The sequence below is a fragment of the Astatotilapia calliptera genome, chromosome 13, assembly GCF_900246225.1.
Source record: "Astatotilapia calliptera chromosome 13, fAstCal1.2, whole genome shotgun sequence".
Classification (NCBI taxonomy): Eukaryota; Metazoa; Chordata; class Actinopteri; order Cichliformes; family Cichlidae; genus Astatotilapia; species Astatotilapia calliptera.
Window position 1 is genome coordinate 14,645,420 of NC_039314.1, and position 18,010 is coordinate 14,663,429.

Genomic DNA, 18,010 nt, shown 5'->3' on the forward strand with positions numbered 1-18,010 from the left:
CTTGCACAATCGGTGGCTGACTAAATACTTTTTTGCCCCACTGTATGTATATGTATGTATATATATATATATATATATATATATATATATATATATATGTGTATATATATATATATATATATATATATATATATGTATATATGTATGTATGTATATATATATATATATATATATATATATATATATATATATATATATATATATATATGTATGTATATATATGTATGTATATATATATGTATATATATATATATATATATATATATATATATATATATATATATATATATATATATATATATATATATATATATCAGACACAATGAGAAAAATAAGTTTGTCAGAGGGAGATCTTTTTGGCACTCTTGGCTTAACACAAGAGGGTAAGCTAGTTTTATATATATATATATATATATATATATATATATATATATATATATATATATATATATATATAACAATTCTGTAACTGTAACTTCGGTCGTTGCTGTGCTTTTTTTTTGGAAGTCGAATTTCCCAGAGGAACCCACCCGAGGGATTAATAAAGTTCTATCTTATCTTATCTTATCTTATCTTATTTCGGAAGCACTGGAAAAAGACTTGGGGAAATAGTTTGAACATCTACAGAAAGAATTCCTTTAAAGTGAAATACTTTTGAACTCCAAGTTCCATGATGCAGTTCGTGTCGTCTAAGCGGTTGCAAGCGGGAGAGGATGTTTGTGGCACCAGGAATCACCAGTAACGTGTTATTGCCGCCGTATGTAGTTGCAAACAGACTTCCCAGTCCTCAAAATGAGGAAAGCAACAGAAAACTAAGGAGACACTCGGTATGAATAACTGCTAACTGGTCATTTGCACGCGCGTTAGCCAGCTAGCTAAACATTACTTCCTCAAACGACATGCTAGTATTTATTATGCATTTTATTATTCGCTAGCTAGCTACAGAAAGACGTTTATGTAGGTTCTAAAATAAAACGTTCATAGATGGCTTTGTTTCTTCTTAAAGCGAGTCCAACACGACGCAAGGAACTGATGCTAATGAATAACGCTGTCATATTTAGCTTTCTTTTTCTCTAGCTCCTAGCATATTGACAGGTAATGATATTTAACGGCTAGCCAGTTTGTTGACGTCTGTTTGGGACTGAGGTTCTCAAGCGACACTGCTAGGTTATGTTAATTTCAGGCGATAAGACATTTTTATGTCAAAACAACATCACGACATGTCAAAGCGTGAAACTATTTGATCTCATGTTGTCACCTCAAATAGCATGCCGTGATTGGTAGCCATTAGCCAAACAGAAATTCTCTAGCAAGTGTCTCCCTCGTTTTGTCTGTGGAAGGTTAACTCGTGCTTTGTTGGACGTCTTCTTTTTCTCATTTTTTTGTGTGTGGGGAGAAAAATAAAACAAAAACTGAAGTTGCGTCATTGTCGTCGGCTTGGTGACCGGGCTAACTTCAAACGTTAATAGAAACATGTTGAGTTCCCATTTCTCTGTCTTTTTTGCAGCCCACTTGGAGCTTGCTTCTCACCGAGAAGTAAAGGTGAGTCGAAGTGACAGGTCGAGTGTTAATTTTCATTAAAAATTTTTACTTTTACCTGCTCCTTGAGACTTTGCCTCTCATGTGTATGCTTTTACTTACTGTGCAATAAAGCACTCGACTGTAATGTTTATGATGTAAGTTTTTGTTTGTTTGTTTTATTATATAGTCTCACTTATTGTGCAGTTTCATGCTGTGGGACTGTCAATGAGCAGTTAAATCAACAACTGAGCCAACCAAAGAGTCAGAATTGAGAAAAATAAGTTTGTCAGAGGGAGATCTTTTTGGCACTCTTGTAAAAGCTTAACACAAGAGGGTAAGCTAGTCATTACTTTTCTCTTAAAACAAATTCAGACCTGTAATTAAAAAAAAAACCCAAAAAACAGATGGATAATCCTTAGTAAGTACAGTAAATGGGTAAGGTGTAATGTAACAGGTTCTTCAAAAGACCATAATGCATGCATCATATTTCCTTTTTACCTTAGTAAAGGACCTTGTTGTTGAGCAGCGCTCCCTATCCAACACATCTTTTCACCAGGAGACTCCAATGAAGCCTTCTCGGGTCCCTAACCGGCTTTCTAATCCACCACCGAGGAGAATGTTGCCAATTCAGGCACCTGAGGTGTGCTACAGGGACAGAATTGGTCCACACTGGCAAAATCATCATCCCCCAGGACTAATCCATTCATCAGGATTTAATTCAAGCAATTCACTTAATCTTGGTTCCCCCGTGGAAAGACCTTATTTTATGCCAAAGGAAAGGTTGGGTCCTCCAGAACACTTTGGTCAACCTCCAGGGCTTGTGCCAAACAATCCAGGTACCATTAGGATGTCATTAAATCCCCCAATACCAGGAGGCCATCAGCCAGGATCTTTTGACACATTTTTGCTTCCAGTGGCTATCAACCAATCGCCATCTTCCCACATAGGCCGAGATCAAGCGACTGAATTCAAGGCTTCTTCATCCAGCTCAGAAAGTAAAACTGTAACAACACAAAGACAAGAATCAGATAAGGTATTGTTTCATCTTTTTTCATACGGTTTTAGGAGAAACTCAGATTTTGTTCTGGTTGAGTGTTTTTATGATAAATATGATTAGTTATGCTGAGTTGATGTGGTTCTTAACGTTTTGTTAGGCTCAGTCCAGTGATGTGGAATATTCTATACCTACGGTCCAGCTGCACAGACCATCTGTGAGTGTTACAACCCCATCATTCAACTACAGAGCACCCAATGAAGTTCACCCACAGTCCCCTTCATACTCAAAAGGCTGGTATCATAATATCAGCCATTGGCCCTCGCAGGGCTACCATCTCCATCCAAAACCCCACTCATCCGACAGTAGTCGTTTACCCATCATGCATATCTCTGTAGCCTCTTCCCAGGTAAAGTTTTTATATATTTAATAACACAAAGTTTATTTCGAGTTTTGAAATCATGATGAATGCTTTCTACCTTTCCAGTCTTATGCCAGGCTGGTCAGGCTAAGAGCTTTTCATTACTTGGTTGGATTGAGGATAGAAGATGACATAGCCAGCCTCGGCAACATGATTTTTTTTTTTTTTTTAAATCAATGATTTAGCATTATAAACAGACTTAATTGCCCTTTTTTCATCTTACTATTTAGCAATTTCTAAATTTAAAATGGTTTTTAAGGAAGACAGTAGGAAGACATGTCTTATTAACATGTTACTGTATGTTATTTAACACAGAAGTAAGGCAATTTAAGAGCACCTGTTGACTTACAAACAGGGAGAATTTGTTGCCACCTTTTGAGTTTGCAACACCTGTGAGGGACCAAGCAGCCAAAGCAAAGAGGACACAAGCAAAAATATCTTCAAAAGGGGTTTTCTTTATTTTAACCCTCAAAAAGTCCAAAATTAACAAAATTCAAAACCATACTTAGCAGGCCCATAAAACAGGTCAACTAAATATAACTCTACAAAAAGTAATTTCCAAAACTTAAACAACAAAGTGAGACACAACTTAACTCACAAACTGACCTAATTACAAAGACACATGAGGGTAGCTTTTATAATGATTTGGCCAAACCATTTGAACACAATAGGGGGGAAAACAAAAACACACACTAATATTAACTAAGCACAGAATAACCTAACTAAGCCTAAAACACCCCTGCTCCTGGTAAGCCCATGGTTGGTCCTGCTGAGCAGGCATTTTGTCCCCAGAGTCCTCAGCCACGCCTTTTGCCCAGACAGGAAACAGCCACCGCCCAAACCCAGGTAACTCAAAGAAAGAGAAACATAATTAATATAACAACACATTTTAGAAAAACCACACAATGTTACTATGTGTGCGCCTCATAATACCAGTGTTAGGTTTAACCAAATGATTAATGAAGAAAACTGCAAAGCAAACTAATAAAGTGAAAAATGGACTAATTTACCCCTGTGTGGCTGATGCCATCACACACCACCATAATATCTATTTTTTTAAAACCTGAATCAGATATTAAAATATTTGTGAACAAAATCAATACTGAGACTAACTATGATTAAAATTTATGAAACTGGCAATAGTTGGAAGGTATTTAGCTGTTTTCACACATGAACTGTGGACATTGTCAAGAGATTAGATTTTTTTGATATGGGCTGGTGTAACCCAATCTCACATGTAGCACACAACAGGAGATTGTCTGCATCTCTTTGGTTCTTATTACTGTAAATATTATATATTTATATTACGTATATAAATATTACATTTGGTTTAGGCGAGGGGTGGCAGAGCATGGAAAGAAAACTGAGCACTCAGTTTCCATAAGACAAACTGGCTATTATTATAATTTTATAATTGACTTTATAAAATGGAGCTGGCAGGTTAAAGACAGTTGTTTTTTTTCCTGATTCAGCTGGTTTGATTATTTGTTTCTTTCTCATACAAGTTAATTGGGTATTGTCTAGAAAAGTTTAGCACCAGAGGGCATGCAGAAAACAGCTTTAAATAAGTTAAAGTGCATTTACTAGCTATTTATTAAGTCTGTTTATTTAAAGAAATAATTTCTGAACTGGTTGTCACTTGTTTTGTTTTTTATAAGATAAATTGCATAGCCACAATGTTATTGCTGTTCAAATATCACTTAAGTAGGTCACTAACTTTTTTTGTCTTTTTTTTGCAGAGCCAGCAACAGGAGCAAACACCTTCAAGTGAAAAGTTAATTTCAGGTAATATTGTAATTTAAAGTAAATTCTAAACTTTCAGATAGGTTATGTTTGGCAGTATTGCTTGTTAAGTCCTGTAGCTTCAATACACTGAAAATATCACTGACCTGCAGGTAATGTGGGGGGGTATGAAAAGGGGGGAAAAAAACAAAGCAAAATGCTTGGACACTGCTAGCACAGGGCGCCCACACAAACGCAAAACAGAAGATGAAGCATAGCTGAATATGTTTCCAAACCAACTTCATTCTAAGCCAAAGACTAGAAAATATGGTGAAGCATATCTTCCCTTTGGTTTCACCTGCACAAGTGCCGAGGTAGGTCTCCCCTGCAGAATTGGTTTTCCAATTGTGGGGAGCACGCGCTGGGCTGTTCAAATTACGGACAAACAGTATCCCACATTCTTGATTTTTGGTTCACAAACACTTCTGATAATAACTAACTACTCCTGACATTTTGGAGATGTTAGCTCTTTATACAGTAAAGTTACAGTGGGATACAAATAATATCAGGCTGATCCTGCCACGATTTGTTCCCTGGGTTCAAATCTCGGACAAACAGTATCTCACAGTTGTTTATGTTTTTGAACTAATTTTGCACAGAGGCATTTTTTGAAAAATGTATTGATAGCAATGTTGAACATTATTACACAGAAAAAAAACAACTACACGTAAAATAATTACATCGCGACGCCTCTGCCTTTGTAAATGGAGGGACAGTAACTGCGTGTGTGTATGTAAGCGTTTAAAAACTGCAGATAGTCAGATTAACAGTATTTTGTCTCTATCTGTCATTCTGCAATTCATCTCATGTAAACAACGTGGCGCACAGCGTGACGTGAAAAAAGGCACATACCTTTGACGTTGCATGACGAACTCTGTATTCCTCGTCCACACGTAAATACAAAAAAGGAGTTTTAAAAAAATCTCAGTTTTCAGTGATTCGAAACACCGTTTACGTGTGGACGAAACGGGTGCGTTTTCAAAAATACCCGTGTAGGTGTGAACGTAGAATAAAAGAGTTAGTAGTTTATTTTATTACTACCTGTAATTTTTTGCAGATTGCTTGCATTTGCTTAATTGTTTACTAAATGTTTGAGGTGTGAAATAAACCACAATGGAGCAAAATATGGGTGTGTGTGGTTGGAGGATGTGTTTGTGCGGGGGGTCCGAACATTTTTCTTGTAAAACAAAGGGGAGCCTAGCAAAAAAAGTTTCTGAACCACTGTCCCAAGTGATGAAAACAAATTGTACTAGGCTGACTGTATGGTTGGCATGCTGCAACAACGTTATTATTATTATCATTTGTACAACCCATAAAGTATTATCCCCGTCCTCTAAAATGTACACTTGGCATAAAGCAGTTAGGCAGGTAATTTTCACCTGGCATTCACCAAATCCAAACTTGTCTAATGGGTCAACTGGTCAACGGCCAGATAGAGAAATGTTATTTGTTATTCCAAAGAACATATTTCCACTGTTTCACGGTCCAGTGGTGCATGCTTTACATCACTCTGATTATTGGCAGTTTGCTTGATGACATAATGCTTTCATGTCATTAAAACCTATGCCATACTATCACACTCCAAACACACAGTACTTATCCTGATGTTCATGTCAGATGAGGTTTTTAAAACTGTGAAGTTACTGAGAGTTGGCAACTTTAATGCACTATGTGCCTCAGCACCCACTCTCTAACTTTATGTGGTCTGTCACTTTGTGGTTGAGTTGCTCTGGTTTGTAAACGCCTACACTTTGCAATAGTCCTACTTACAGTTGATCATACAATATCTAGGAGGGAAGAAATATCCCCACCTGACTTGTTGCAGTGGTGGCATCCCATTACAACAGATGCTTGAATTCAGTGAGGTCTTTAGGTTGACTCATTCCTTCGCAAATGTTTGTCAAGGTAGACTGCATGGCTTGGTGCTTAAGTTTTTACACCTGTGGCAGGGATTGAAAACCTGAATTCAAAGTTTAAGAAGTATGGCTTTTAAAAAATCCCCTAATCCTGATCTGTTGTCACTATAATTTGTGCTTCAGATGTCCCTTTAGGAATTTCTTCATGCTTAAAACAAAAAATATCACCTACTCTTCTTTATTTTCATGTGACATATAGAGCTGCAGTAGATATTTTCATGATTGATTTGTTGGTTGATTTAAATGTTTAAAAAAAAAAAAAAGACTTTTTCATCTGAGCTGTAAAATATAATACCTGGGTGGGGGGGTGTCCATTGCATATGTGGTTTTGTCTGATTGCTATTTGTGACTCTAAAAAAAAATAGTACATTTGAAACCCTGGAATCATAAAATGTATAACCTTATCCTTTAAAAGAAATGATGAGTTTATTATCCGAATAGCTGCCAGTAAATTTCTGCAGTTGCAGACTATCATTCTTTTGTGAACAGATTGAGGTACATTTATCTGATGTGGATAGTAAAACCCTTTTTAAGACAAAGTTAAAACTATCAAATTCTGGTCATTTTGTAGACATTAATGAACCCTCAATATTGTTCAAAAGAAAATATCATCTTTTTTTTTTTTCCTTTCTCCAGCAGTGGACTTGAACTTCTCATCACACAAGAGGCGCAGCGAGTATGAATATGGTTCAGAGAATGCCAAGAAACCATGTACTCAAGGGGCAAACTCAAACAAAACGGAGACAACAAAACCCACTGTTCCCACTGCACTTGCGCCTCAGCCGTCAGTGATGCATTCTTCAGAGTCAGCAAACCAACACAAAACCACAGATGGCTATCTACTTACAGAACAGGCACGTGGACAGTCAGCATGCTCAGAGCTGTCATCTACTGTTGGATCTTCTCAGTCATGCTGCAAGTCATCATTGCATAAAGAATGTACAGAGAAAATAACATCAACAGGTGCAAAGGAATCATTTATAAATTATTCTCAGAGTCATGTACCACAGTTAAAGGAAATGAGATCACATGTAAAGCCAAATGAGGGAAGTGTGAAAAAGACAAGCGAGCAAAAAAATAAAAGGGATAAATCAAGCACTTTGTTCAACTCTGATGTTCCTCAGAAGGACACTACTAGCTCTTCACCTGCTGAGTTAGGCAGTCACCACTCTGGTTTTTCTTCCAGTAGTAGCTCTGTCAAGACCCCGAAAAGAAGTAATCCCAGAGGAGAAAACAGAAAACTCAGCAGTAGCCCTCACAAATCAACCTCGAAACCAAATTCGAGCTCTTTGACTGGTCGGACAGGAGAGCGGAATAAAGCTTCTCGTTCACGAAGACCTGTAGCTTCTTATGACGCCAATGATCTTTTCACTCCTGATCCTGTGACTTACATTGTTAGCTCCTCAAATAAGACTGTAAAACCCAAGATAGATGGGGAAACAAGCAAAACAACAGAGAAAGGTTCATCCAGCATCGCAGGAAGCTCCAGCAACTCAATTACTGAGTCCTCTTGTGAGAAACATCAAAACTGCAAAATAACCGGTCCTCTTCTTGAAGCATCGTCCACTTTACCTAATCCACTAGGCAGTTTTCCAACTGTAACGTTAACACGGGTAAAACTGGAAAACTTAATACCACCTCCTCGAGATAAGGACACCAAAAACAGCCCCATCCCTTCTTCACACAGGCAGCTTAAGGGTGACCAAAATCCATCTCTCCTCTGCAAAAAAGTGAGTACAGGTGCTGTAGAGACTGACAGTGCTGCTGCTGAACAGACTTCTACCTCCAGTTATTGTCAGTCTCTACCACTGAAGGGGCAGGAAAGTAAAGGTGATAACAAGCAGATAAATGAAGAGGATCCCATAGATGTGGAGCTGGACTTGGGGCTGAGTTTTGCAGTAGATGTGGATCTAACCCAAAGCTCCCATAGCAGTGATGATGAGCAGCTACTTTCCTTGGAAGAGATGATGGAGCGTGCTACTAAACCTCCAGATACACCTGAGAAGGGAACATTCTCAGATCCTAGTCCACCTAGACGTCTGAGCTCTCAGTCAAAAAATGTAAGTAAAATGTCTTGGTCTTTGTTGTACGCAAAGTTGTTACTGTATAAAAATAAGCTTGCTGAGCTAAAGGACAGTAAAACTTTATTTGGATGTTAACTATCACATGTTGTTTTCCACAGCAACCATTTCAATCCACAACAAAGTCAGGCAATTACAAGAACAATCTTGACCAAATACTGAAGGAAATAAATAACAATAAAAAGTGAGTTGTTCATAAAGTTTCACTGCCGTTTCATTTCAAGAGCTACAGCATCTTCACGAAACTCTCTGCATTATTCACTAGATCAAAAGAGATTGAGAGACAACTGCTAACTGCATGTGAAGAGGACCTGTTGAAGATAGCTGAATATGAAGAAGCAGAGGAGAACCGAGAGGAGGGCATTTCTTCCGAACAACAGTAAGGCACACAAAGACATGCTGCCACTTTATATTTTGTCTCTGGGGAACTGTGTTTTCACTGTAGTTAGCTAAATTGTGAACTGCTCGAATTTGTTTACCAGGGAATTCTTGCAGCGGTATTCATTGATGTCTGCTGCAATCAAAGAAGTCCCTCCAGGAGAAGAAGTGTTCAACCTGGAGAAGTTTGGTCAGATCTTTGACCAGGATACATTACAGCTCAGGCAGTGCCTGGTCAATCCACAGGGAACAGCACAAAAAACTCTTCTGTGGTGAGCTGAATTTCTGTGTGTAAAAATGAAAGGGCAACATTTGTTGTACTTTTGTACTAAAAATTAGATATATGTAAGTAATTATTGTTTGGAGTGCATGATTTTTTGATGATTTTAAACCTTTGCCCAAATACTGCATTAGCAACAATTGTTCATCTATAATTTCTTTAAAGTTGTCTTGAATACTAATTGGACAAATTACATTGAATTAACCTCTGGGGGCATTTTTGTTGCCTCAGCTTTAAAGGGTAAACTGGTCTTCCAATTCAGCTAGAAACTTAGCAGAGAAGCCCAGACTTCCCTCTCCCTGGCCACCTCCTTCAGCTTTTCCAGGGTAACACAGAGGTATTCTCAAGCCAGCCAAGAGATATAAGCCCTTCAGCATGTCCTGGGTCTGCCCCGTGGCCTCCTCCTGGTTGGACATGCCTGGAACACCTCACCCAGGAGGTGTCCTTGTCAGATGCCCAAACTGCCTTAACTGGCTCCTTTCGATGTGGAGGAGAAGCAGCTGTATTCTGAGGTCCTCTCAGATGGCTGACCACCTCACCTTATCTCTAAGGGAGAGGTTAGCCACCCTTCAGAGAAAGCTCATTTCTGCTGCTTGTATCCGTGATCTCATTCTTTCCATCACTATCCAAAGCTGCAGCACCAGTCTGTTGATCGCCTACTCCCCTCACTCGTGAAAAAGACCCCAAGATACTTTATTTTTCTTTATTGGATAGATGCAGTGAAGGCTGACAGGAAATCGGAGGGAAAGAGAGAGGGGGAGACATGCGGCAAAGGGCCACGGGTCGGACTCGAACCCGGGCCGGCCGCTCTCAGCCATGTGGTATATGGTCGCCTGCTCATCCAACTATAATAATCCAACTAGATACTTAAACTCCTCCACTTGGGGCAGTAACTCGTCCCTGTCCCGGAGGGAGCACTCCACCCTTTTTGGGGTGAGGACATTGGCCTGATTGTGCTGACTTGCATTCCCACCGCATCACACTTGGCTACATACTGCTCCAGTGCCACCACCTGATGAAGCCAACAGAACCGTGTCATGAAAAGCAGAGACAGGGTTTTGAGACCACCCAAGTGGAAGCCTTCTACCATTTGATTACACCTAGAAATTCTGTCCATAAAAATTATAAACCGAATCGATCCAAAACCCACCAAGAATGAGTCCGACTTGTTGCCGGCTATACGGACCAAGCTCCTGAAATGGTTATTTAAGGATTGAATGGCTCGTAGCAACTGGTCAGACACCCCTATACTCCTGCAGTACCTCCCACAGAACATCCTCAGGGACCCAGTCGAATGCATGTAGACTGGTTGATTTTCTGACTGACTGACTGAAATTTTATGTCAGCAACCATGTAAATCTACCTCTACTTAAACAGAGGTTTTATGAGTCCTGCATAGTGTATCATGAACAGAGGATTCACAGTCTCTTGAAAATAAACTGTTAAGTGGGTCCCAAAAGTCACCAGATCTATTTGCAAAAAACAATAACAAAAACGCACAAAGTTAGCAACACTGAAGTTAATAATGGTAGGAGGAGTAGGCATGTGGGAATGATGATGGTAGGGTATGATGTGGAGGGTTAGGGAACATGTGGAAGCCTAACCACTGGTCATTGTAGGACAGCTACACAGAGCAGATAGTGAGAGCTCTCATCAATAAGAAGCTTCTATGAGACTCGTTGTTTCTTGGCTGGAGAGTGAAGTGTAGCCTTAAGAATCACTCAAAGATCATTTATGGCCCTTTGAGAGCTTGTGTGTGCTTATTGTAGCTGAGCAAGAGACTCTTCGGTGTGTAACTGTTGGGAGGAGTGTTACAGTCTGTCTGTTGAACTATATAAAATATAGTTAGCAGTGAGCTCGTGTGTAATTTACTGAGATTTATAGAGTGTGTTTTCTTTATGTATGATGTTGTTTTTTGGGTTTCAGGTACGCTTATTAATCTTGCTACTTTTGATAATTTATAATATTATTATTAGTATTAATATGTGTTCACAGTCTCTTCCTGAGAGTGAGGAATATGGCTTATTAATTTAATACTGAATATTGAATCAGTACTGTATCACAGATACCCAAACCCATGATATGGTTATGGAATTCAGAAAAAGTTGTATTGGTGCATCCCTATTGATAGTTCAGCTTTCTGTAAGAAGTAAACATCCAATAACACTGCAGCTATGGGCATTCGTTCAGTGTGACTATTACTGGGCTCTGTGCTAATTTTAGTTTTATATATTAATGACATTTTTCAAACACTGCTTTTGACCTCCAGTGGACATCACGGATGCTTTTATTATCAGCCGGTTTGACTGTAGGATAACTCTAGTGCATGCTGTTTGTTCCCCCAAAAAACAAAGATATGAGGAATCTTCAGAAGCATGGGAGATATTTTTGAAGTATGCACTAAGTTAGCAACTTGAATAAGGTCAGGTAGAGGGCCATTTTTGGAAGTGTCAAGTTCTTCTGAGTCCCTCTGTGTTGGCTTTTTAAATTTTAAACACCAAATTATTTGCATAAATTACTCATTAGTCTGGGGGAACTCCAAACCAAATACTTCCTTTTCCTGCATAAACACCAAGAATCTGATAACAAATTTTGATAATAACATACAGAAAGGAATCTGTCTTGTATACCAATAGCATTAAAAAAATACACAAGTTTAAATTAAGACCTGGAACATTGGTCTTAGCTTATTATATTTTTTACAGCAGCTTTACTCTGTGCTTGATGTTTATTAGATTTGTCAATAGTGTGCACTGTACTTCAGAGTGGCGTGACAACCTTTGAACGAAAGGCTTTTTTTGTACATATCCTAAGGCCTCAACGTACCTTTTTCATAATCTAATATGGAGCCTTCTGATAAACTTCACTGAGGACATTTTACTCTCAGGGTAATGAACAACAAGTTAGGTCTTGTCAGGAGAAACTACAGTTTGACCTGAAGGCACTTAGTAAAAAGGTAAATTAGCACAGTTAGTCCTATCCAACACACTGCACTCAGGGATGTATTTAAGTTTGCACACTCATTTTCAACTCTTAGTTTTCCTAAATAATGAATAACTTTGATCTTTCTCTCCACTTACACTCTCCTGCTTTACATCAGGTCCAGCCCAGCTCAGCTGCGATTGCATGTGAATATCGGATTGTTTCAGGAAGCTTATGACTCTAGCTCACCCTGTCCAGCTCAGGTTACCCGTTTCCTTTTCAAGGTAGGTCTGACACACACCCGCACTGTGTTTGTTGTACAAATGTTTAAGCTTGGGCAGTAATTCTTTGTCGATCTCATCAGATGATGTCAGTCCATAGTGAGAGGATGATATCTGAGAAGTTGCTACAGGCCCTCTGTGATATTGCATTGACTGCTGCTTATCAAATAGGTCAGTGCTGTCCTTCCTAAGCTTTTGGTAGTTTGTCTTTAAAATGTACATAGTGTTGAAGTTCTTGGTGTGAATACTTCCACAGTGAAATATGGAAACCAGCAGTTTAAAGTGTGGGTTCCCAGTTTATCTGACGTGACGCTGGTCCTGATGAACATGGGAGTGCCGTTTGTTAAACTCTTCCCTTATGAGAATCTGCAACCTCCATTCACAGAAGGAGATCTGCTGTGAGTGTCATCACCATATGACTCGCTCATTCCTTTTGTTACCTTCTATATAAAACTATAACACGTGAGCTGAAAGTTGTTTATTTGGTCACTTTTTAATTTAAAGGAGTTGAATTTTTCTGTGTTTCTGCAGGGAGGACGTCTACATCAAAAGTGATAGTCCTACCCACAACAAGGAAGAGACCACTTTCCCTGAACACAACTGCAGTACTGTTTTAAAGGTAGTAGACAATAAATGGCTGATGACGTTTGAGAGCTTAGCAGATTGAGTACAACTCCACCACTCATTGTTTTGTTTTTTAATCTTGTTTATAGTACCTGTCTTACTGCATGGGTCTGTGCCCACGTGCATACAGCGACAATGAGCTGCTGTTGATCCTTACTGTAATGAGTCACATCGGCCTGGAAACGCGTCTCATCCTCGAGTCGAGTGTGGCACTGGAGCCTCTGCTGTGTAAAATTGTCAACAACATCAGGGATTGGGACGCTCTGGTCAGTGCATAAATGTCATTGTCTGTCACTTTATTTCCTCACATTTCAGTTTGGCACATTAAAGCAAACAGTTTTCTTGTAGCTGTTGTGTTTAATCATCCCCTAAGTGGTGTATAGTATGGTTGTTCCTTATGAAGACATGTAATTAATCTGCTTTAGAATATTAACACGTTCTAACAATTAGCTCAGTTTTCTCATTTTATACTCTTTACATTGACTAACAACAGATTTTAGGATTTGTTTCATAATTCTTGCATTAAATACAAAGTACTAAACGACCAAGCTCCAGATTATTAATCTCAGCTTCTTGGCTTGTATGGCTTTAAAAACTTTATTTACTTGCTTTATGTCTTTAGCTGCCAAAAATCTGCCTGGCTCTCACTGATTTGACAGATGATCACCACAACATGTGCCTATTAGTTCATCTCCTGCCTGACAACATTCGTGGAAAGTGAGTCTTTTTATCCTTCTTCTTTTTTCACTATCTACTCATATATACTTAATTTCTAGATATACTGATTTTCTGATTATTGTGTTTATCTGATTCTGATTTATTTATGCATTTATATACACAGCTGAATCTAAGAAATTTGTCAGCCAGCAGTTGATGGAAGTGAAAATGAAAGGGCTTAGATACTTCATGTATCAGCATGTCTTGTTTTGCTTGTGATATTCACAAGATTTACCATCCCATAATACAGCACTATAACCTACTATGCTCTGAGCTACAGAATAGCATGAAGACATGTAAAAGTGAAATAAAGCCAGTATGAAAACAAATACTTTCAGCATTTTGTGATTTATTAATTTTTTTGATTTTTTTTTTTTCACAATACCATACCATTAAAAAGAAAAATGTTCTTTTTATGTTTGTTTTATTTGGACAGAGAGTTGCGCCGACATCTAAGCCTGTGCATGATTTCTAAGTTGTTGGATGGAAATTGCAAATACAAACCTGTGGAAAGAGAATTTCAGGTAATTGGGTTAACTTGTAACCTTGGCAGTTTCCTTTAAACCCAGCGCTTGAAACACTTCTCACATGTAATTTTAAATTATGTACCGGTACATTAATCCACTCATCCTCAGGGTCGTGGGGAATTTGAAGCCTATATGCACAATAAATATGTAAATCAATTTAATTAATAGAGTTTGGTTTTTGTTTGGTATTTAGCTCTCTGAACTGAGGCCATACCTTCCTCGCATGCAACCTTCCTCCCTTTTCCGACACATGACGAGCTCTTCTGGAATGAACCAGAAAGATAAAGAAGAAGACCTGGGCACACTAGACCAGCAGGTGATCATTTTGTTACAGTCTGAATTGCAAAATGTTCCAACCTTGACTTGTTTTACATCCATAATAACACCTGGACATCATTTTGAAAATGATTTTTCTGACCCAAGATCCTTTTATCATTTCTTCCAGTCCTACTACCTGTGCTATAGCCTTCTGACATTAGCAAATGAAGCATCCAACTTTCAGTTTTTTCCCGCTCACCAAAAGGTAAATTCTTTTTTCCAGTCTTATCTGATTTTTAGATGTTATTGGCCTGATTTTGATTGAATGTTTAAACCCTTTCCTTTTTTTTTCTGTCCCTCAGAAGCAGCTGCTGTTTTTGTCAACTGAGCTGGAAACGCATGTTAAATGTGACATCAGGGAGAGTGAAAAATGTCTTTATCGCAGCAAGGTAAGCATGATTTAACAAGTGTGTGTTTGTGTGTGTGTTTTTCTGCAATTCACAAAATAAAATCTACAATACTTTTAACCAAATATGGGAGCCGCTGGTCCAGGCCTATGCTGCTCAAAACTATTTTGAATGTTAATGACTTGACTAGTCATTCGCCAGTAGCTTGTTAGCAGTAACACTAAGCAGACAGAATATCAGTTATTACCTCTCAGCTGTAAAAGGCTTTTTTAATCGACATTATGAGCAGGTGGGTAGACACTTAACTTTTTAAATGCGATAACTCAAAAACGGGGCAACATAGAAGCTTCAAATTGATACCAGAGAACAAGGTGACATCGGATTTAGAAATTGATACAATAGGTGTGTCTACTAGGACATAGAAGGGAAGCACTGGTGGTTGCCAGCATTTTTGCATCTTTGTCATCAGATTCAACTTGTTTTAGATTGACCTGAGATCACAAGTAAATCTGGTGCTTTTCCCCCCATGTATTTAAGTTCCTAATTTGAAAAACTTACCCCACAGTTAATGCGTTAGGAGTTTTCTCTTTCCTCCTAATGGCAGCCTTTTCTCCAAAATTAAATGTTTCAAGTTCAGTTCATAGATAACACTGTACACAGATCTGTTAGTCAAGATATCAAAACTGCTTAATAGCATTTCACAGATTAGCAAACAGTATAGATGAGGCTAGACCTAATAGACAGTTGTAATATATTTCCAGATTAGGAACCCGTTTAACTTGCTGAAACTCTATGCCAGAGACATCTGTACTACTTTATATTTATATTAAATATATTCATATGAATCATCAGAAATATCAACAAATCATTGCAAGTTTCTTTTCAGAGGTTCTGATAAATGACATTTTTAGTGTGCTACATAAACCTGTATGAGAACTCTTGCCTTCCTCTTCTTTCTCCAGGTGAAGGATCTGGTGGCGAGGATCTACACCAAGTGGCAGATGCTCCTTCAGAGGACAAGGCCTCTCGATGTACAGTATTCACACACATTATTTAAATAATTTCTTTACAGGATGTGTTTACTTTGTGTCTTAAAAGATAATTTTATAATCTTATTGGCTATGCTGGTCTTTTCCCTTCTCTAGGATAAACTGTATGATTATTGGCAGCCTGGGGATACTTTGGGGTACAGCCAGGAGGAGCAGGAGGATGAAGATGACACTGCAGAAGAGGAGACTGTGGTGGAAGAAGAAGTAGAGGGGGATGAAGAGGAAGATGGAGAAACAACTTTAACTGAACAGAATGAAGCTGTCATGGTTGCTGAGGGAAAAAAAGATGCCAGGGTGGAGCCAGAAGAAGACACGAAACTTGGTGAGACAGAAAAAGACACAAATGTTATTGCAGCAGAAGAAGGCATGACATTTGGTGAACAAGAAGATATGAACACTGCAGAGACAGAGGAAGACATGAATATTGATGAGGTGCTAATGGAGGAAGATGGTATCCCAAGTGACATAAGCAAAACAGAAGAGGAAAAAGAAACGGTACCTGGGAATTTAAACCAAGTAGTGCCTGAGACGGATCCTCAAGCACCCTTGGAGTCTGAGGGAGTGGATGAGCAAGTGGCTGCTCCCAACATAGGGCATGTTGATGAGGACACTGAGATTGAAGAAAGAAAAGGAACACACCCGGCACCAACAGCTGGTTTATTCTGATAGAGATGATCAGTTTTCAAGGCTTTAACAGCCATTGCCTTATGTTATGCTGAATTTGCACTATTTACCAGACCTCTTTTCCTAATTCCAAAAGGTTTGAGACTTTCACAGTGATTTTAAGGCAAACTGTGTATTTACCTCAGTCAGTGAGGTTATGTTTTTGTCGCTTTTTTTGTCTGTTGGCACATTTAGGCACAAGCTTCCAGGCTGATATATTTTTATGAAAGTTTGTGGAAAGATGGAGCATTGGTATATTAAAAAATTCATCGTTTTGTTGTTTTTTTGACTGCTGCATGTGTGCACATTGTTGTTTTATTGTTAAGTGGCCAAATATGGAAAATAAACTTTAAGTTAAATTAATTTCTTGTCTCCATAAGCAGCGCCAGACAAAATGTCCACCCACCAGTGTTTACAGTACTGTTGTGTTAGTGATAATCTTTCTAATATGCAGAAAAGTAACAGTGAGAGGATTTGTGGAAATATCCATGACTTGCTATTGTAGCAACAGATTAATGACATTTTTTCATATTTTGGCTAAACGTTAGGCAGCTTGTGAAGTACCAAGGAAGTAGATTGGTTCACACATTTATTTATTTATTTCTTTGGTCTCAAGTAATGTTTATTGTATTAAGTGTCACCCATGTATGCATTTTTGTTTTGCTTCCACGGAACCACTTTCTTGGAATTTTTTTTAATATCACTTTGTTACCAGCAGCATATTACAAAAACACATCCTTTTTTCACAATTATTTAGTTGGAACCATGAAAAATGCCAAAAATAAACACATTTTCACAGGCATAAAAGAGTGCTATTTGGCACCATTAAAGTGCTGCCAAATGGTATGCACTGTCCTTTAAAATTCTGGACAAATGTTGGACAAAAAAAATGTTAGGAAGAAAGTGTACTCCACGTAAACAAAATCTTAAAGTCATGTTCTTAAGAAAAAGGAAAACATTCAACGAGAGATGTATCTGGCCCCTCAGTTGATCCATTTACTCATCAGAGTGAGCTCTCATCAGAGATGGTCTTGTCCAAATTGGTCTAATTAATAACACAGAAAGGTACAGTCAGAAACTCCATGCAATACTGTCTACAAAGCATCAGATTGGTAGTTGCATCATTTTTCAGCATGACAATAATCCCAAACAGTGCAGTAAAAGCACAGATGGATGGAAAAATGCACAA

At 38.3% G+C, this 18,010-nt stretch overlaps 1 protein-coding gene across 8 annotated transcripts; it reads left to right on the top strand.

Moving 5' to 3' along the window:
* The first annotated feature begins 633 nt into the window (after positions 1 to 633).
* slf2 (SMC5/6 complex localization factor 2) lies at positions 634 to 17,184 on the top strand. Of its 8 annotated transcripts, XM_026190155.1 has the most exons (22): positions 635 to 827; positions 1,508 to 1,542; positions 2,025 to 2,357; positions 2,469 to 2,554; positions 2,676 to 2,924; positions 4,676 to 4,721; positions 7,271 to 8,694; positions 8,817 to 8,899; positions 8,981 to 9,094; positions 9,198 to 9,365; positions 12,474 to 12,579; positions 12,660 to 12,747; positions 12,833 to 12,974; positions 13,108 to 13,195; positions 13,290 to 13,466; positions 13,823 to 13,917; positions 14,354 to 14,441; positions 14,638 to 14,760; positions 14,890 to 14,967; positions 15,065 to 15,151; positions 16,072 to 16,140; positions 16,255 to 17,184. In XM_026190155.1, exons 3-22 carry the CDS (start codon positions 2,087 to 2,089, stop codon positions 16,822 to 16,824), a joined length of 4,152 nt encoding a protein of 1,383 aa, XP_026045940.1. In that variant the 5' UTR covers positions 635 to 827; positions 1,508 to 1,542; positions 2,025 to 2,086; the 3' UTR covers positions 16,825 to 17,184. The 8 variants fall into 8 exon arrangements, with proteins under 8 accessions (XP_026045939.1, XP_026045940.1, XP_026045937.1 ...); XM_026190154.1 differs by having other exon boundaries at positions 634 to 827; positions 2,025 to 2,554; positions 7,274 to 8,694; XM_026190152.1 differs by having other exon boundaries at positions 2,025 to 2,554.
* The last annotated feature ends 826 nt before the right edge of the window (positions 17,185 to 18,010 follow it).